The 20,717-nt window shown below is 56.9% G+C and overlaps 1 protein-coding gene and 1 long non-coding RNA gene across 6 annotated transcripts in view; both read left to right on the top strand.

The window, feature by feature from the left end:
- The first annotated feature begins 2,121 nt into the window (after window positions 1-2,121).
- Window positions 2,122-20,717, top strand: part of WIZ (WIZ zinc finger) — a 43,939-nt gene continuing 25,343 nt past the window's right edge. For 2 of the 5 annotated variants that reach the window (XM_057413978.1, XM_057413977.1), the window contains exons 1-2: window positions 2,123-2,558; window positions 6,667-7,112. In XM_057413978.1, coding sequence (XP_057269961.1) covers window positions 2,377-2,558; window positions 6,667-7,112 — 628 coding nt within the window. In that variant the 5' untranslated portion in view covers window positions 2,123-2,376. Of the gene's footprint in view, window positions 2,559-5,666; window positions 5,748-6,666; window positions 7,113-8,450; window positions 8,469-20,717 lie in introns of those variants that run through there. The other 3 variants (XM_057413979.1, XM_057413980.1, XM_057413981.1) reach the window with 3 other exon arrangements.
- Window positions 8,443-9,259, top strand: LOC130601713 (uncharacterized). The gene is made up of 3 exons (XR_008972736.1): window positions 8,443-8,569; window positions 8,679-8,801; window positions 9,210-9,259. It is a non-coding gene; the product is annotated as an uncharacterized LOC130601713 (long non-coding RNA).

Raw genomic sequence — 20,717 nt, 5'->3', positions numbered from 1 at the left:
GAGTCAGCGGCGGAGGCGGTGCTGGGGCCTCGTTCGCCGCCCCCAAGATGTCGGCGGCGGCCTGGTCGCGCCCGGCGTGACGTAGTCAGGCCCCGCCGCCGGGAGGGAGGCGGGGGAGCGGTCGGAGGGGAGCAGGAGGAGGCGGCGGCGGCGGCGGGACCGGCGGGGCCCCCGGCGGGGGATTTAAAGGGACCATGGCCCCGTCGCGGCGGCTGCTGTGGAGGCCGGAGCCGGGTAGGAGGCGGCGGAGGTTGCAGCAGTGGCGCTGCCGCTGAGGGGGAGCTGCCCGGAGGGCCCGGCCCCGGGGGACCGGCGGGGTGAGTGCACCCGGAGAGCGGCGGCGCGTTATGGAGGGGGGGGGTTTGGTCCGACGGGAGACAAAGCGGAGGGAGCCGAGCTTGGGGGGGGGGAGGCGGCGATGACACCCCCCCGGACCCCCTGTACCGGCCCCGTCCGGGGTGCTGAAACCGGAGGGGGGGGACCTGGGGTCTGAGGTAACCGGGAAGGGAGCGGAGGGATCCCGGGGTTGGGGGGGGGACGGGACTGGACGGACCCGGGGTGTGAGGTAAATGAGAGGGGTCTGGAGGGAGCCTCAGTACCTGAGGTAACCGGGAAGGGTCCGGAGGGGCCCAATGGGTCCGGGGGGGTCTGAGGTAACCGGGAAGGGACCGAGGGGGACCCGGGGTCTGAGGTAACCGGGGAGGAACCGAGGGGTCCGGAGGGGCCCAATGGGTCCGGGGGAGTCTGAGGTAACCGGGAAGGGACCGAGGGGTCCGGAGGGGCCCAACAGGTCCGGGGGGGTCTGAGGTAACCGGGAAGGGACCGGGGGGAACCCGGGGTCTGAGGTAACCGGGGAGGAACCGAGGGGTCCGGAGGGGCCCAATGGGTCCGGAGGGGTCTGAGGTAACCGGGAAGGGACCGAGGGGTCCGGAGGGGCCCAACAGGTCCGGAGGGGTCTGAGGTAACCGGGAAGGGACCGAGGGGCACCCGGGGTCTGAGATAAACGAGAGGGGTCCGGTGGGAGCCTCAGTACCTGAGGTAACCGGGAAGGGACTGAGAGTTCCGGAGGGGCTCAATGGGTCCGGGAAGGGGGGGGGGGTCCGAGGTAACCGGGAAGGGACCGTGTTGGGATCCGAGATAACCGGGAAGGGACCGTGTTGGGGTCCGAGATAACCGGGAAGGGACCAGGGGTCTGGGGGTTCTGAGGTAACCGGGGAGGAACCGAGGGGTCTGCAGGGGCCCAATGGGTCCCGGGGGGGATCCGAGGTAACCAGGGAGGAACCGAGGGGTCTGGAGGGGCTCAATGGGTCCCGGGGGGGATCCGAGGTAACCAGGGAGGAACCGAGGGGTCTGGAGGGGCTCAATGGGTCCCGGGGGGGATACGAGGTAACCCGGGAGGAACCGAGGGGTCTGGAGGGGCTCAATGGGTCCGGGGGGGTCCGAGGTAACCGGGGAGGAACCGAGGGGTCTGCAGGGGCCCAATGGGTCCGGGGGCGTCCGAGGTAACCGGGGAGGAACCGAGGGGTCTGCAGGGGCCCAATGGGTCCGGGGGGGTCCGAGGTAACCGGGGAGGGACTGAGGGGTCCAGGGCATGGGGGTCCCTGTGTGTCCAGGGGGGTACAGGGAGACTCGGGGTGTGTTTGGGGGTGTCTGTGCTCCATTGGGGCCCCACGGCCTGGGGCAGGCAGAGGCAGCAGCCCCGGGACCCGGTGCTGGGATGGATCCGGATCCCTGCGAATGCTTCCCATGGATCCTTCCCGTGCTCCGATGGGAAAGGGACCGAGCTGTGCCAAGGGGTTCCGGCACCATCCGGGCCTGGAATCTCCATCGGGAGCTCCTCGTCCCTGTTCTCCGCTGCTTGGAGCCGGGAATGTTTCCTCTTCCCAAGCAGCTCCATGGTGGGGAGCAGGTCGGAGCACAGGCAGCGATGACCCGGAGCACCTTTGGCTTATCCCAGCGTGGTTTGACGTTGCTTGGAATCCCTTTGGATCATCATCTTGGCACAGCTGGACATGGAATTCCCTCCCCGGAGCATGGTTTTGAGGAGGTGCCGCATGGAGGCTGGGGAAATCCCCTTCCCATGGTGCTGACCACCCTGCAGCCGAATTCCCTGCAGATCCCAGCAGTGGATCCTGCCAAAAACTCCTTGGATCCTGCCAGGACCCCTCACCACAGGATTTGCTGGAGCCAAATAGGAAGAGCTCCGCAGGGAATGCATCCTTTGCTCATTCTGGCTTTGGGATGGAGGGCCAAAAGCTGCTCTTGGTCCTAAATGAGCTTGGGTAACGCCAAGGAGGAAAATCATCCAGGATCAGCCCTGGGAGCTTCCTGGATCCTCCCTGAATTCCTTTTGTATGGATATCCTGAGTCCTCTTCATGTGTTTTCGTCGTGACTCTGATGTGTTTTGCATGGAGATGGTGTTTGTGCCACCTTGGCTGAGGTCTGGGATGGAACGGGAAAGACCGGCACCATCGTCTCGTGATCCAGTAAGGAGGAAAGGAATCACAGGGAAAACCCACGGAGCTGGAATCTGCTGGCTCAGAGCGAGCTGGACCCTGTGAGCCTGGGTGTGAACTGGTTTGGAGGGGGTAAAATGGGCACAGCCTGTGCTGTGGCTCTGCTTTGCTGGGCAAGGGCCTAAAGAGGATGTGGAAGATCCAAAAGAGCACGTGGAGGGGCCGAAAGAGCACGTGGAGGGGCCAAAAGGGGACGTGGAGGGGCCGAAAGGGGACGTGGTGGGGGGCCGAAAGGGGATGTGGAGGGGCCAAAAGGGGACGTGGTGGGGGGCAGAAAGGGGACGTGGTGGGGGGCAGAAAGGGGACGTGGTGAGGGGCCGAAAGGGGATGTGGAGGGGCTGAAAGGGGACGTGGTGGGGGGCCGAAAGGGGACGTGGAGAGGCCGAAAGGGGACGTGGTGGGGGGCCGAAAGGGGACGTGGAGGGGCCAAAAAGGGACGTGGAGGGGCCAAAAGGGGATGTTTAGAGGCAAAAGAGGATGTGGAAGGGCAAAAGAGCACGTGGAGGGGCCAAAAGAGGATGTGCAGGGCAAAAAGAGCATGTGTGTGGACCAAAAGAGGATGTGGAAGGGGCAAAAGAGGATGTTCAGGGGCAAAAAGAGCACGTGGAGGGGCCAAAAGAGCACATGGAAGGGACAATAGAGGATGTACAGGGACAAAAAGAACATGTGGAGGGGCCAAAAGAGCACATGGAGGGGCCAAAAGAGGACATGAAAGGGGCAAAAGGAGGATGTGCAGGGGTAAACAAGCACAGGCGTGGGCAAAAAGAGTACATGGACGGAGCAAAAGATGTGGAGGGGCCAAAAGGACCCGTGGAAGGGCCAAAAGAGCACGTGGAAGTGCCAAAGGGACCCATGGAGGTGCCAGAAGGACCCATGGAAGGGTGAAAAGGACTCGTGGAAGGGCCAAAAGAGCACATGAAAGGGCCAAAAGGAGCCATGGAGGGGCCAAAAGAGCACATGGAAGGGCCAAAAGGAGCCGTGGAGGGGCCAAAAGGAGCCGTGGAGGGGCCAAAAGAGCACATGGAAGGGTGAAATGGAGCCATGGAATGGAGAAAAGGAGCCATGGAGGGGCCAAAAGGAGCCGTGGAGGGGCCAAAAGGAGCCGTGGAGGGGCCAAAAGGAGCCGTGGAGGGGCCAAAAGGAGCCGTGGAGGGGCCAAAAGGAGCCGTGGAGGGGCCAAAAGGAGCCGTGGAGGGGCCAAAAGGAGCCGTGGAGGGGCCAAAAGGAGCCGTGGAGGGGCCAAAAGGAGCCGTGGAGGGGCCAAAAGAGCACATGGAAGGGGCAAAAGGAGCCATGGAAGGGCCAAAAGAGCACATGGAAGGGCCAAAAGGAGCCATGGAAGGGCCTAAAGAGCACATGGATGGGCCAAAAGGAGCCGTGGAGGGGCCAAAAGGAGCCGTGGAAGGGCCAAAAGAGCGCATGGAAGGGGCAAAAGGAGCCATGGAAGGGCCTAAAGAGCACATGGAAAGGCCAAAAGGAGCCGTGGAAGGGCCAAAAGGAGCCGTGGAAGGGCCAAAAGGAGCCGTGGAAGGGCCAAAAGGAGCCGTGGAAGGGCCAAAAGGAGCCGTGGAAGGGCCAAAAGGAGCCGTGGAAGGGCCAAAAGGAGCCGTGGAAGGGCCAAAAGAGCACATGGAAAGGCCCCTATAAAGGGGGATCCAAGTCCCAGCCAAAGTCTTCCTTAAGTCCAAGTCTTCCTTAGACTCCAACCTGGGGGCTCCTGGATCACGAGCTCCTCCTGGAGCCACTTGGCCTTGGGGAAGGGCCCTGTTCCCTCCGGGACTTCCAGGGCAGGGAATGATTGTCCCCACTTAACCGGTTTAGCATTTAAATTGTCCCGTTCCTGCTCCGCCTTTGCATGGCTCTGGGCTGATGGGTGGGGGAAGGGATTCCTCTGTCTGGCTCCCACCTTGGCAGGGAGCAGAGCTTGGGAAGCGACCTTGGGAAGAGGCTTTGGAGACATCACGATGAGCACCGGAGTCTTTTAGGATGTTGGTATGGAGCACATTGGAATGGGGGGGTAAGAGGTGGGGGGGGTGTGTGTGCGTGGAATCTCCTTGTTTTTCCCTATCCTGGTGAGCTTAAACCCACATACCCCCCCCCCCCCCCCCATGGGTTTTTGGGAAGGATGGTGGCACAGCACATGGATGCAGCCAAGAATCAAAGGGAAAAGTTGAGGAAATCCATGCCTTACAGAGCAAGGTGGGGATGTGACATTGATGCCATTCCCCCCCCCTCCCTGGGTCTGTGCTGGGTTTGGGGTTGTGGTGGGGGTGATGCTGAGCCTGATTCCAAGGATTTGGTGTCATTCCCAGCTTGGGGAATTTGGCATGGCTGCTGTGGTGAGGAGCAAAGGTTGGGATGGAGCGCCGTTCCAAAGGGATGCGGGGGTTCAGTGCTGGGGAAAGGAGGTGGCAGCTTCCAGTGGGATTCTCCCAATGGATTCAGGCCTGGAGTTGGCTCAGATCAAACCCACAGGCCCCCCAAAATGCAGTTTTTAAATATAAACCCATTTTGGGGTGTTTTTCACCCATTCTCACCTCGATGGATCCCCCCCCCCGGCTTGGGAATGCACCAGGATCTCCAGCTGTGATTAAGAAGGGAAAACTCCACCATGGTTTTTCCAACCCTGGATCCCAGGTTCTCCTGCCTGTCGTTCCCCCCCCTCCCCATGCATTTCCTTGCAGTGGGGTGGCACATTTTGGGACGATTCCTTGCTGTTTGTTGGGAATTACAAAGAGGAAAGTTGGTGCCACGCTGGAACAACACAATGTGGAAGCTTCTCCAATGCTCCTTGTTGGCACCACGGATGAGCCACTGGTGGGAGAAGTGGTAAAAGGGGAATGCTGTGTGTGTCCGACTGGATTGAAGCTGGATGGTGGTTAAAGATGAAGCCAGTGTGGGGAGAGGGGGTGGCTTCATCCCAGTGGAGCATCCCTGATCCCAGCAAACCCCTGGACATCCACAACTTGGGCTTCGCTCCCCAAAACCCTCCCATGGACATGGAGCAAGCATTGATGCGGAGCCAGAGCATCCTGCCAGCACTGGGTGCCAAGTGGGGGTGCTTCCCAAGGAATATCCCTACATCCAAAGCCAGCTGGAGCACCTGATCCTCACAAATGAAAGCCTCTGGCACGTGGAGCCGCCATAGGAATGAGCTGCATTGATTTTCTCTTTTCCCTTCTTATGGGCAAACTCAACCCACATTCCCTGGGGGAGCGTCGGGATTCCAGGTTGGCATTTCGGGATGGCTGCAGGCTGTTGGTTGGGGTTTGCTCCATCCCTTCTCCTCCCTCAGCCCCCGGGGCAGGAAAACTCCTTGTGCCAGCTTGGAATAATTCCCTCTTCATTTGCATTCCTTACCTTGAAGGTATTTATAGGCTCTTCTCCAGGGTAAATTTAGCTCCTTCCTCTTCTCCCGTGTGCCTTTATCCTCCCATGGAGCTGATAAGCCCTTTAGTGCCTCTTTCCTCCTGGTTTTCCCTTCTCCGCCTGGATCTGGATTCAACCCATGCAGCAGAGAGCAGGATCCTGAGCTGATCCTTTTATTTCTCCCAGTGATCCCAGTTTTCACCCCTTCACAGCAGGACCTCACCCTGGAAGGTGTTTTGGGGTGAGGGGTTGGCACTGGGGGCATCCACACTCGAGTGGCCAGCATTTGGTTGCCCCTTTGAGGGGTCCCAAACCCTTCAGGGGTCCCCCAGTCTGAAGGTACCCATCCACTTGGATTCATCCAGGGGGAAGGATGCAGCACAGCATCCCAAATACCCCCCCCCATCCTGGGTTTGGGGATAGCTGGTGGCAGAGCCAAGCTGTGGCTTTCCCATCATGGGATGGAATTCTGGGGGGATAAAGGAGCAGTTTGAGGGTGACTGGTAGAGGTTTGGGAAGTGCATGGCAGGGAATGGTGGGGATGAGCATGGAGAGCAAATTGGGGTGCGGGGAGGGGGGGGGGGGGAGGCTTCATATTGGGGTCCATCAACTCCAGCAGGGACCCAGCACCAAGGAGCGAGTGATGGGACCTGACGTCTCGCCTGCTTCTGGACCACCAAGAGCTTTGGTGACCACAATGAGGCCTCGAGACCCAGAGCAGCCCACCAAAACCCAGTTTCCCTTCTCATGGCCTCCTCTTGTATCCCTGCTTCCTTCCAGGTTTGGCCGTGGGTCCCTGGCCATTGGCGTTCCCGAGTGCTGGCGCGGGGCTTTCATCCGAGTGACCCAGCACAATCCTCAAGGGATGGAGAAAGCTGTCCCGAGCTTCTCAGAGCGCCAAGGAGATGGAGGCAGAGCCCTGTTGATGCCACCAGAGCCAAGCGACGAGACTTTTCCTCCTCTGGAGTGTCCCCAAGGGGAAGAGCGGAGAGCAGCTTTCCTGCAGGATGCAAAGAAGCCCCTGGAAAACCCTGGGAGCTCGTTGGAAACGGAGGCAGAGCTTGAGGAAGATGCTTTCTATGCTGAGGATGACCTGGAGACCATGAGCAGGGAGGGGAAGGGACCCTCCAGTGTTGAGCTGTGCCCGTTGCAAGAGGAACCTGACTTCTTCTCATCGCTGGCACGTCAGGAGCCCGACGTCGCCCTGGAGGCCGACGACGTTGCTGGTGAGTCCCTGGTTGGTGCCCTTGGGGTGGCTTTTGGGGATGGGGATGAGATCAATGGGATGAGGTTCAAGAAGGCTCAGTGCCCTGATCCCGTGCAGTGTTCCAGACTTGGGGAAGAGCAGCTGGAAACTGCTCGTGGAAAAGGAGCTGGGGGTGCTGGTTGATGGAGCTTGTAGTCAGGAGTCTCTGGTTGGTCTTGGTGTCCACGTGGGTGTTGAGATGTTGGCTTTGACTGTTCAGATGGAGCTGGTCTGGCCAATTCCTCATCTTCTCAACGTGGTTGTTCCAAGTTGTCTGTAGGTCCCTGGTTGTCCAGTGTCTTTGGAGGATTAACCCTCTCCTGCCTCAGCTTCTCCATCAACCCAATGCCAAATGCTGCCCAGATGCCACCACCCCAAGTCCTACCTGAACCTCTCCATGTGTTTGCTCTCCTGTCCTTCCCCATCCCTGCTGGGAATCAGGTGGCCATGGATCCCACCAGTGGCCTCTACTTGTCCCCTGGCTGGTGGGTGGCTTCGTTCCCATCTGGAATGGGAGTTTCCATCAACAGGATTGACTTCAAACCTCATCTCCTGTTTTGCAAACCCCCATCACTGCCTCCCAACTGGAGAAACCAAGGTGAAATGGCCCCAAATGCCCCAAAACAGAGGCACACCAGGCTAAGGGCCTTATGGGGTGGGAAGACCCCACACAGAAACTTGTGATGCCACCAACCTGAAGGCTTTGGGGCTTTTCTGATGTACTTTGGTGGCTCTATTCTGCTCCATTGGGCTTTGAGCTGAGCAGGAGGAAGGAATTCCCATTGCTGGTGGTGGCACCTGAACTTTCCCCAGCACCAAGAGTGGTGCAGAACCCTTCCTATGGCCTTTTGGGGGCTTCTTTCCCTTTCCTTGCTCCTGGGGGGGGGGGGGGGGGCGGGTTTTGGCTGTTCCTTGGAAGTTTTTGGGGAAGCTGTAAGACAACAGGGACTCAGAACCAGTTGTGGTAACTCGGGGTTGTGCGTGGCACCAACAGGGTCTGAGATGCTCCAGCCTTCACCCCATCACTGTATGGGGCTCATCCCTGTCCCTCCGTGGGGTGTTTGGGGATGCTGCTTCCCTATGGGACCCACAGGGTGGGATCTGAATGGTTGAGCCTTTATCTCCATGCTCCTGGTCCCGCCTTGTCCTTATCAGCCCAGCCAGGAGGGATTTCCTCCCCATATCAGCACAGGGATCATGGGAGCGGTTGGAGCTGTGGTCAGAGCCCATCCACCCCCCACCCTCATGGCTTGGGGGTGCCCGTGGAGAAGCTGGTGCCCTCAGTGTGTCCCCCATGGCCCCAGAGGTGATGGAGCATGAGGAGGTTCCACTGGAGGTGAGGGGAGGTTCTGGAGGAGGATTTGCCACCGTGGCACTGGGAATGGGGAGGTTGAGGTTGTGGTTTGGGCTGCACTGTGGGGTGGATGGTGCCATGAGGTCCCTGATGTGGGGACATGTTGTTTTGGGGTTGCTGTGGCACTGTGGGGTGTCCCAGGGTCTCCAGTGTCGGGACATCCCGCTCTGGGTCAGGAGCGGTGTCACCAAGGCCCCTGATGTGGGGCCACATGGGTGCCCTGGAGATGCTGTGATGCCACAAGGTAGAAGAAGAAGAAGGAGCTTTTGTGGGGCTGGTGTGAAGTTCTGGACCCCAGATCTGGGGTTTGGTGGGGTTTGATTGGGTTTTGATGTGCATTTGGTGGAGTTTGATGGGGTTTGATGAGGTTTGATGGGGTTTGGATGTGCATTTGGTGGAGTTTGATGGGGTTTGATGGGGTTTGGCTGTGCATTTGGTGGAGTTTGATGGGGTTTGATGAGGTTTGATGGGGTTTGGATGTGCATTTGGTGGAGTTTGATGGGGTTTGATGGGGTTTGGCTGTGCATTTGGTGGAGTTTGATGGGGTTTGGATGTGCATTTGGTGGAGTTTGGTGAGGTTTGATGGGGTTTGGTGGGGTTTGATGGGCATTTGATGGGGTTTTGATGTGCATTTGGTGGAGTTTGATGGGGTTTGATGGGCATTTGATGGGGTTTTGATGTGCATTTGGTGAAGTTTGATGGGGTTTGGTGGGGTTTGATGAGGTTTGATGGGCATTTGATGGGGTTTTGATGTGCATTTGGTGAAGTTTGATGGGGTTTGGTGGGGTTTGATGAGGTGGGATGGGGTTTAGTTGGGAATGGGTTTAGTTGGGATTAGGTTTAGGAATGACCCTGGGGGAAGGTGCTGGCTTGTCCCACCAGCTCAGCACTCTCTGGTCCCATGGGGCTGCAGCTTGTAGGTCTCTTTCTTCCTGTGTCCTGTCTTAGGAGGTGTGGGATGTGATGGGCACCGGTGCTGCGTGTGTTGGGAAGTTGTTCCCATCCATATGTCCAGCTTGGGGTGGTTTGGGATCCATCCATCCTTGTGTTGGCATTCATTTGCCACTGGGGAGTACTGATGCTCAAGTGCATCCCACCTCTGGGGTGCTGGGAAGAGCCTGGGGTGTTGGGTTTGGGACAGAGCCTTGCTCTTGGTGGTGGCCTCTTGTCCCCAAGCAGGACATGGGTGTTGGGCTTGGGTTGTGTCACCTACCAACAGAGGATGTGTGAGGGTCCTGAGGTGCTGTTGCTTGTCCCACCTCTTCCTGATGGATGTTCCAAAGAGCATTGGATGAGCCTCCTTGGGGACTTGGAGCAGAGGCCTGGAGCAGTTGGGTTATGGGAGCCTGGGATATCAACTGAACAGGATGAGGAGGTCAGAGTATCCTCAGTCCTTCCAGTGCTGGGGTTTCTCCTGGATCTGGGCTTTGGTGGGGGCTGAGACCTCATGGCACCACCCTAGTTTTAGGTGGGAAGCACTGGAGTGGGTTTTGGGGTGAAGCTCGTTGTTCTTGCATGGTGGGTCCCCATGTTGAGCTGCTCCAGCCTAGGAAATGATGCTTTGGTTTGATCTTGGCTTGAGCAGAGAGCTCTCAGCCTTCGGTGTAGCCCATCCCAGGGTGTGTTTGCCAAGTGCTGGGCCACTTTATGGCCCATCCTTGAGCCCCATCCAGAGCAGATACCCAAGACATGAGACCAAACACCTGTTGGAGGTGCAGCTCCTCCTAATCTTGCCTTAACTCCTAGGACAGCCCCAGTGCCTCTTCCTGATGTTCCTTACCCAGGCCCATAAAATCCAGGCTGGTTTCCCCCCTTATCTCCTTCCTTGCTGGAATTGGGCTGAGTTTAAGCTCTTGGCCTCCCTGAATTGGGAGGTTCTGCTCCCATTCCCAGTGACCTTCCTGACTGCTCCCACTTGGATGCTGCCAGGAGAGATGTCATCCTGTTGCCTAGCAAGTAAATAACTGAAGGCTCGAGGCCAGGACAAGAGGCAGGGCTTGGCCAGAGCTGGGATGTGCAGTGCACTTGGAAACCTGGAAGTTGGATGGAAACCCCCCCCGCTGCATCCCTGTAACAGTGAATCTCTTCCCAAAGAGCCCCTGCCCTCTGGTGAGACCCCACTTGGATGCTGCATCCAGCTCTGGTGTCCTCACAGTAAGGACATGGAGCTGCTGGAGCAAGGTTAAGGAGGCCACAGGGATGAGCAGGGGCTGGAGCAGCTCCCACATGGAGCCAGGCTGAGGACATTGGGGCTGGAGAAGAGAAGCTGCATGGAGACCTCGGAGCAGCTTCCAGTGATGAAAGGGGCTCCAAGGATGTGCATAGGGAGCTTCATCAGGGACAGGACAAGGGGTGATGGGTTCCAAGTGGAACAGGGAAGTTCAGCTTGGAGATAAGGAAGTTCTTCCCTGGGAGGGTGCTGGGATACTGGGATGGCTTGGATGGAGAAGGTTTGGGTGCCCTATCCCTGGCAGTGTTCAAGGCCAGGTTGGATGGGGCTTGGAGCAAGCTGCTCTAGTAGAAGGTGTCCCTGCCCATGGCAAGGGGATGGAACTGGATGACCTTAAGCTCCTTGCCACCCCAACCCATTCCATCATTCCATGACTTTGGGGGTCAGGAGCTTTGCACCCATGCCATGGGCTAAGCCCCAACGCAAGGATTTGGTTGAGTGCTTGGCTTGAGATGCGGTCCTCAAGCATCCCACCAAGAGGATGGAGAGGGTGGGCTCAAGCTGTGGCCTCACATGGACAAGGTGTGTGTGTGTGTGGGGGGGGGGGGTGTCCTGCCTAGTGCCTGTGGTGGTTCTTGGTGCCCAGGGAGAAGGGCTCATCCCAACCCTCATCCCAGCACCTGCCGTGCCTGTCTTTTGGTGCCTATAAATAACTCCCAGCTCCACTCCCGTTGCTCCTGGAACTGGGCCACGGGATATAAATAGGCTGGGGACAACTCTGGGCATGGCCAGGGATTCTCCTGGTGCCTCTGCAAAGTAGGACATGGCCCAATCCTGCTTCTCCACTGGGTGCTGCACTGCTGTGACTCTGCTTTGTGGCCATGGCAAGGTCTTGGCTGGGGGGGGGGGGAGTGAGTGTTGGGGTTTGGGGTGGTTTGGTTGGGTGCAGCACCCCTGGGTGCTGTCCTGCTCCATCCAGGTTCTCCAGGGATGTGGCAAACCTGGAATCTGATGGTTTCACCTCAATATCAGTGGGATAAAAGCGTGGTTGTGGCAAGAGGATGCTGGTGCTGGGTTAAGCTGGGGATGGAGAGGCTTTGCACTGGGCCTCCTGCAGCCACGTGTCTGGGCAGGGTCATGGTGGATAACCCCAAAATGCTTGGATTTAGGTGTTTTAACAGCAAAAAGGGGATAAAAGGACCTCTTGGCTGATGATGTTGGTCCCTCATAGACAGGGATGAAGGGAAAGCAAAGCCTTTAACATCAGTGATGGTCCCTGGGAGCACCATAGGTGCTGGCCCACAAGTGGGGAGCAATGATCTCCCAGTTGAGTTTGATCTGTATGGGATTTGCTGACACAGTTCCATGCCTGGAAGTGGCCCGATGGGATTCATCCAGCTGGCTTTGTGGGACCTTTTGGAGGCTCTGGAGAGGTGCCTCTGTTCCACAGCATCCTTCTGGACTGCTTTTTGAGGGGTTTAAACCCAGCTTTAAGCATGGTGAGGCCAAATCCTTCTTCCATCGATGCAGTTTTAGGTGTTTAAACCCAGTTTTAACTATGGGAAAGCCAAATCCTTCTTTCATCGATGCTGTTTTAGGTGTTTAAACCCAGTTTTAACTATGGGAAAGCCAAATCCTTCTTCCATCGATGCTGTTTTAGGTGTTTAAACCCAGTTTTAGCTATGGGAAAGCCAAATCCTTCTTCCATCGATGCTGTTTTAGGTGTTTAAACCCAGTTTTAGCTATGGGAAAGCCAAATCCTTCTTCCATCGATGCTATTTTAGGTGTTTAAACCCAGTTTTAGCTATGGGAAAGCCATATCCTTCTTCCATCGATGCTGTTTTAGGTGTTTAAACCCAGTTTTAGCTATGGGAAAGCCAAATCCTTCTTCCATCGATGCTGTTTTAGGTGTTTAAACCCAGTTTTAGCTATGGGAAAGCCAAATCCTTCTTCCATCGATGCTGTTTTAGGTGTTTAAACCCAGTTTTAGCTATGGGAAAGCCAAATCCTTCTTCCATCGATGCTGTTTTAGGTGTTTAAACCCAGTTTTAACTATGGGAAAGCCAAATCCTTCCTCCATCGATGCTGTTTTAGCTGTTTAAACCCAGTTTTAGCTATGGGAAAGCCAAATCCTTCTTCCATCGATCCTGTTTTAGGTGGTTTAAACCAGTTTTAACCATGGTGAGGCCAAATCCTTCCTCCATTGATGCTGCTTTGGGTGTTTAAACCCAGTTTTAACCATGGGGAAGCCAATGGCTCCCATTGTTGTTGTTCAGTGGTTTAACCCTGTTTTAACCATGGGGAAGCCAAATCCTTCCTGGAATGGGATGGATCCAAACAAGATAAGTCTGCACCAGAGGCTGGAATCCCATCAAGCAGCTTGGATTGGAGCTGCTCTTCCATGAGCTGCTGGATGTGTCCTCTGCTGACAAGGGAAGTTTGTTGCCTCTGGTCCCATAAATCTTCCTTAAAGCTGGATGGATCCAAAGGGCTGAATTTGCTCCTGGAACTCTTTCAGGGAAGTAAAAAAGCAAGGAAAGGTTTGCAAGGATCTGCTTGGAATGCTCTGGAAAGGGCTGGCACCCTCTTTCTCATTGCCTTTCCTTTTAAAAGGCTTGGCAATTCCCAGTTTGGGGAATTTGGGGATTGGAAGGGGAAACAACAAGGAGAGATTTTGGGTTGGAGGTTGTTGTCCTGGGGCTAAATGGGATTGGGGCCATCCCCAAAGGTGCTTCAGGCCGAGCATCATTGCTGCAAGTGATGCTCAGAGGTTGCAGCGTGGGCCAAGCTGGCAGAAGAAGGAGCAGGTTTGGGCCCTGCCTGCCCTTGCCCATCTGTGAGAGTCTCAGGAATCCCATTGGTGTGGAGTATCCTGGGAATTCCCTCTTGTCCTGGAGCCTGGGATCAAGCCCTTAACCCTCCCTATTGGCCTTGTACCACTTTTCCTCTTGGAGGAAGCACAGCCCAGACCTCTCAGCTCCTGGAGCTTTTGGGATGGGTTGGGGGCTCTTCATCCCCTTCCTGAGCTCTGCAAAGCCCCTAAGAGCCGAGAGGAGCCAAGTGTGACCCTTGTGCTGTGGGCAGGGAGTGTGAGGAGGCTGGGAAGAGGAGCCAAGCTGCTCTCTGGGAACGTGTCGGGTTCCCTCTGGATCGTGCCAAGGCAAACAAGCCACGCTGCTTGCAGCTCTGCATCCTTCCCCCTGCCTCACTCACACCTCCAGCACTCAGGGTTCATCTCGCTCACGTTCCAGTGATGGAGCCTCACGTGGGGGGCTCTTTGACCTGTTCTTTGTGGAGTTTTGGGGTGGAAAAGGGGATTTTGCACCTCCTTGGATGTGCTGGAGGATGCCTGCTGGAGCTGCTGCCAGCTGCTGGCTCTGCTCTGCTGCCTGCAGAAGGCAGGGAGCTGCAGGTTGCAAACACACTTAGGTGGAATCATGGAATGGTTTGAGTTGGGAAGGAGCTTAAAGCTCATCCAGTTCCATCCTCTTGCCATGGGCAGGGACACCTTCCATAGAGCAGCTTGCTCCAACCTGGCCTTGAACACTGCCAGGGATGGGGCATGTAAACCACCTCCATCCAACCCATCCCAGTGTCCCAGCACCCTCCCAGGGAAGAACTTCCTTATCTCCAAGCTGAACTTCCCTGTTCTACTTGGAACCCATCGCCCCTTGTCCTATCCCTGATGAAGCTCCCTATGCACATCCTTGGAGCCCCTTTCATCACTGGAAGCTGCTCCGAGGTCTCCATGCAGCTTCTCTTCTCCAGCCCCAATGTTCTCAGCCTGGCTCCATGTGGGAGCTGCTCCAGCCCCTGCTCATCCCTGTGGCCTCCTCTGCCCTTGCTCCAGCAGCTCCATGTCCAGAACTGGATGCAGCATCCAAGTGCCATCCATCACCAGAGCTCAGCTGCTCCCACTTGATGCAGCCCAAGGCCATGGGGGTTATTGATGGCTCCCATTGAGCTTCTCCTCGGGCAGCTCCATCCATTCTCCACCCAACCTGGAGCAGTGTTTTGGGGGGGAACTGTACTGGGATGAGCTGGGGCTCGCTGGGTGCTGAGTCAGCAGGGCCAGCACCTCCCCTTGCAGCAGGTCCCCACCTCCGGCTGCTGAGACCCAGAACCCACATCCTGAGCTGCTGCTGCCTTCCCAACTGCCAGAAGGTTGTGAGAGGGGGGGCAGGAGGACCTGGAATGGTGACAGAGGGGGGCAGGAGAACCTGGAATGGTGACAGAGGGGCACAAGAGAACCTGGAATGGTGACAGAGGGGCACAAGAGGACCTGGAATGGTGACAGAGGGGCACAAGAGAACCTGGAATGGTGACAGAGGGGCACAAGAGGACCTGGAATGGTGACAGAGGGGCACAAGAGAACCTGGAATGGTGACAGAGGGGAGCAGGAGGACCTGGAATGGTGACAGAGGGGAGCAGGAGGACCTGGAATGGTGACAGAGGGGAGCAGGAGGACCTGGAATGGTGACAGAAGGGGGGCAGGAGGACCTGGAATGGTGACAGAGGGGGGCAGGAGAACCTGGAATGGTGACAGAGGGGAGCAGGAGGACCTGGAATGGTGGCAGAGGGGAGCAGGAGGACCTGGAATGGTGACAGAGGGGAGCAGGAGGACCTGGAATGGTGACAGAGGGGAGCAGGAGAACCTGGAATGGTGACAGAGGGGAGCAGGAGGACCTGGAATGGTGACAGAAGGGGGGCAGGAGGACCTGGAATGGTGACAGAGGGGCACAAGAGAACCTGGAATGGTGACAGAGGGGGGGCAGGAGGACCTGGAATGGTGACAGAGGGGGGGCAGGAGGACCTGGAATGGTGACAGAGGGGGACAGGAGGACCTGGAATGGTGACAGAGGGGCGCAAGAGAACCTGGAATGGTGACAGAGGGGCACAAGAGAACCTGGAATGGTGATAGAGGGGCACAAGAGAACCTGAAATGGTGACAGAGGGGGGCAGGAGGATCTGGAATGGTGAAAGAGGGGGAGCAGGAGGACCTGGAATGGTGACAGAGGGGGGCAGGAGGATCTGGAATGGTGACAGAGGGGGAGCAGGAGGACCTGGAATGGTGACAGAGGGGAGCAGGAGAACCTGGAATGGTGGCAGAGGGGCACAAGAGAACCTGGAATGGTGACAGAGGGGAGCAGGAGGACCTGGAATGGTGACAGAGGGGAGCAGGAGGACCTGGAATGGTGACAGAGGGGCACAGGAGGACCTGGAATGGTGACAGAAGGGAGCAGGAGGACCTGGAATGGTGACAGAGGGGAGCAGGAGGACCTGGAATGGTGACAGAAGGGCGCAGGAGGACCTGGAATGGTGACAGAGGGGGAGCAGGAGGACCTGGAATGGTGACAGAGGGGGACAGGAGGACCTGGAATGGTGACAGAGGGGGACAGGAGGACCCGGAGTTATGATGGTGATAGAGGTGAGAGGAGGGACAGGAGAACCCTGGACCAGTGATGGTGACAGAGGAGAGAGGGATGCCCTCCTCCTGCAGCCCATGGTAGGACCCTGGTCTCCTGTGGGGTTATGGGGGGGGTCTGTGGGGTGTGGGCTGGGTGATACCAAGCAGGGGACACAGCGGACGCGCTCGGTTCCATGCAGGGATGGGATTCCCTCTTGTGTGGAAGAGGGTGGGAATGCCCATGCTCCGTTTTAGGGAGTTGGAGGGGCCACCAGTGCTTGTCCCAGTGCCATCCATTGGGAAGGACAAGCCCCCAGTGGGTACTTGAGGGTTTCCTTGTACCCACTGAGACCCACTGCGTGTTGCTGGTGGATGGGGAGCGTGGAGTGGCTTCAGCTGGAGCTGACTTGTGATCCATGGTCTTCTCCAATGGGAATCATCTCATGGTCATCCTCGCTCGGTGGGTTTGATGGTGCTCCTGCTTTGGAGGTCCTGGTGCTGTGGTTTCCCTTGCCAAGAGACTTGGGGGGCCCCAGGATGTTGTTCCTGACCCCCACGTTGTCCTGGTGTCTCCCCATAGCCTTGGCCTTCTCCTGGGATGGTGACCTGACCCATCCCTCATCCAGACCTACCCCTGGAGATGCTTTATGGTCCCCCATCCCCTTCCCATGCTGCTGGTTCCGATGATGCTCCACGCTCAAGGCTTCTACCCCTTCCAGTTCAGTAGGTGGGGGACAGTTGGTTGGGTGGATACTGGGAACAGGCAGGATGGAGCTCCAAGGATGGAGGTGCCTCTGGGGGGACCATCCTCTGTCCCCATGTACAAAATGAACCCAAGGAGGAGACCAAAGGATGGGAATTGTGTTGATTCCCAACATCCCAAATGCATTCCGGGTGTCTTGTGCCCAGCCTCTCTTAGTGGGGAGACCCTGCATGAGATAAGTGTCAGGTCATGGAGGAGCCTTTCCTTGGTTTTGGACCTGATCCCATCATTCCCAGTATTTCTCTGCATAAACCCCACTGAAATGGCTCCAAAAGAGCCGAGCAAGGGATGACTGGGATCACTGGGATGCATGGAGCTGGCAGGAGGGATGGGACCAGCACGTGGTTCCCTCTTTGCTGTAGTTTTGGAGCTGGTTTGTGTTCATGCTGCTTGGAGCCAGAGGAACAGGTAGGGATGGGTTTGCTCCTCTGAGCCAGGGTACCATTAAAACCATGGAATCCTGGGGCTGGGAAGCTGCATCCCTTCAGGATGCTGGGTTGTTCAGCCCATCCCAGGGCTGCCCATCAGGATCAGGATCTGCTTTCCTCCCCTCACAGCCAATACAGAGTCTTCCAAGTCCAAAGTCCCAACTCAGCCTGCTCCTCCCAGGCCAGAGCCTGGAGTAGAGCAGGAGCAGCTCCCAGCATTGAGTGTCCAGCCCATCCTGCTGCATCCCATCCAGTTGGATCCCTTTGTGGGGGAGCTGCAGCTTCACCCGGATCCGGAGCAGAACATGGGGTACGTAGGGGTTGATCTCCTCCACGCCTTGTGGTCTGCTTCACTTGGGCCCTTTCCTGTGTCTTTCCCTGCCTGTGCAAAGTCCACACTGGGATCTGTCAGCACCTGGATGCTGATTGCACAATCTCGGGCATTCCAGCCCTGAAATCCATGAGCTTCCAGGCTACAGAGAGGTGAAGGGACCCACGTTGCTCCTGGCAAGCCCAAGCTTGGAGCTGTTGGAGTTGCACAGACACAAGGGCACCATCCCCAGCTCCATCAGAGACACGACGTGGTGCCAGCTCCTGCTCTCAAGGTCACCTCCCTGCAGGATCCCTGCATGTCCTGAAGGCCTGAGATGCCACGAGAAGGAAGTGCCTCTGGTTTCCATCATTGGAACAGGACCTGGAGCTACATGGAGGAAAACCAGCCCCAGCTGTGCCTGGTTTGAGGAGGAACCATGAAGGTTGTCTCTGGCCAAGCCCTCTGCAGGAGATCCTCTGGAGTCAGGAGCACAATTCCCACCTTGCTCCTGGCAAAGGGTTGGAGAACATCACCTCTGGCTCCATTCGGATGCTCCCTGAGGCTTGGGGGGTGAAGTGGGCTCTCCTGGAACGTGGCTGCTGCCAAGCATGGGGTGATTCTGGGCTCCTGGAATGGAGGTGAAGGTCTTCTCCAAGAGATGCTCTGTTGTGGAGCATCTCCTGGTGCTCCTGTAGAGCTCTGCCTCTGGTGGCCCTATCTCAAGTGGGTTGAGGAGGAAAGAGCTGCTGGGTTCCCCCCTCTTCTGCAGAAATCCATGCTTGGCTTCTTCTGTGGCCTGCAAGAGCCACGACTGGGGCCATGGGATGGACTTGGAGATGGGCTGAGCTGTGGGAAGTGCTTCCGTGTGTTTTGAGGAGTGAAACAGGGGTTAGGGGCTGGAAAACACCCTGTTTCATGGAGAACTTCTGGGTATCACTGTAACGTTCCCAGTGTGGGCTCCTCATTGCCCTGGTACCAACCCCTGGTGCTGGGTTGGGGGGCATCACACCAGTGACCACCCAGCCACTCACGTGGCCACCAGTGAGCTCCAGTGCCACCATCCCAATGCTTATCCCCCCAGGTGGTTTTTCTCACCACTTCTGGTGGTTCTGAACCACGTGTGGAGCCCAGATCTTTCCTTCCAGGTTCTCTCCATGGTGCATGAGGAGCTGGTGCCAACCTGGGGGGGCTCTGCTCTCAAAGGAGGCACCTCAAGCTTAAAGCTCGAGCTGGAGGTTGGAGCTGGGCTTTAGCTCCAGAGCTAAACCAGCCCTTGCATCACCTCAGCAGATGATGCAAGATCTCCCCCCTTGCCTCATACCAGTGCTCAGATGGGTCCTCAGCCTCTAGAGGAGACAAAATGTCTCTTCTTGCTCCTCTTTCTCAAGTTCCTTTCCATAGGCTGCAATTCCAAAGCTTGGGAGAACATGTGTGGGGTCAGAGGAGGCTTTTTGGGGGGGCTTTTGGAGGTGCTCAGGCTGCTCAGACAAGAGGTGTTGCAAGTTCCTGCCCACTTTGCTTCAGTTTTGGTGCTTGAGGAGCTCAGTTGGGGTCTAAACCAAGTCATCACCTTTGTCCTTCCATGGAGGGTGCTCCTTGCCCATTGATGTCCTTTGAAAGTGCTGGTCCTCCTGCAGTGGGAATTGGATCTGGGAGCTGCTTGAGTTGGAGCTGAGGCTCCTTCCTCATTCTTCATTGCTGTGATAGGAGATGCAGGAGGTTGAGGGGGGGGATCCTGTTGTATTCCAGGATGGAGCCTCTCACAGCCCAGCAGCTTCTGAACTTTGGGAACTGATTGTCTTCTGAAAGGGTTTTCTGTCCATCTGCACCCCTCTCTGCCCCTTTAGGCTGTCATGTGGCCTCCACCAGTGGCTTGGAAACCACCATCCAAAAGCCCTCTTGGCTTCAAACTCTTCTTTGGGATTTTAATCCTAAAATGATGGAATCATTGAGGTTGGAAGGATGCTCTGGAGGTCTTCATCCCATCCCTGTGCTCAAAGCAAAGCGAGGTTGCTCCAGCCCCATCAAGTTGAGCTTTGAGCGTCTTCAAGGATGGAGATCCAAGGAGAAAGTGTCCCATGTTGTGACTTCCTTGTCCTCTCCTTGCACAGGTCCAGGCTTCACCTTCTCTCCACCCTCCAGTGGGTGCATCCTCCAGTCCCTGATGCATGGGGACCTTCATTAGGCTCTCTTCATCCAATGATGGCTCTACCAGCACCTCAGTGACCTGATGCCCCAGGGACCACCTTGTTCATTGTCACAGCTACTGTTGGGTTCATCTTTAGCCTTCAAATAACGTGTGGAGTAGCTCTGGTGTGAAGCAACCCAATGGCTTTGTGTAGGAAGCATCTGCCATAGGAAGAGGGTGCCATGGAGGAGCACCTCAGTGCTCATCCTGGTGGCTTGTGGGGCCGTGGTGAAGGTTGAAGTGAAGAGGTTTGCACCCTGATACACGACTGAGCCTCTCGAGCGTGGTGGCCTCCATGAGGTTCTTCTGGAGATGCTGGCATCTCTCAACCCACAACCCTATGGAATGTGTTTTGTCATTGACCATCACCAAACGTACCCAGAACAGGGTCCAGGAGATCTCCTGGGCTCCATGTACCTGCTCCTGCACTGGGGATCTCACAGGTTTCTCCCTTATCAATGGCTTTTTTTGGGGTGTGTTTTGGCCGTGGGCTCGTGTGATGGTTTGGTTTCAAAGTGTTTCCTTGTCCTGCTTGGTGCTTGAGCTCTTGGGAGAGAGGAAGAACATTGAGGAAAGATCCATGGCCTTGTGTTCATAGAATCATGGAATGCGTTGGGTGGGAAGGGAGCTTGGGGTCATCCAGTTCCAACCCCTTGCCACGGGCAGGGACACCTTACATAGAGCAGCTTGCTCCAAGCTGGCCTTAAACACTGCCAGGGATGGAGCATCCAAGCCTCCATCCAACCCATCCCCGTGTGCCACCACCTTCCCAGGGCAGAACTTCCTTATCTTCACCCTGAACTTCCCTGTTCCACTTGGACCCCATCACCCCTTGTCCTATCCCTGAGGAAGGCCCCTCCATGTCCTCCTTATGTTGAGGACACCAAAGCTGGATGCAGCACCCAAGTTGGGGTGTCCCCAGAGCAGAGGGGCAGGATCCCCTCCTTGGACCTGCTGCTTGG

This window comes from Pezoporus wallicus, unplaced genomic scaffold, assembly GCF_028554395.1.
Source record: "Pezoporus wallicus isolate ANWC-B61680 ecotype Strahan unplaced genomic scaffold, APGP_CSIRO_Pwel_v1 contig_14343, whole genome shotgun sequence".
NCBI lineage: Eukaryota > Metazoa > Chordata > Aves > Psittaciformes > Psittacidae > Pezoporus > Pezoporus wallicus.
The sequence above is the reverse complement of the archived record's forward strand: the minus strand, read 5'-3'. Positions and strand labels throughout refer to the sequence as shown.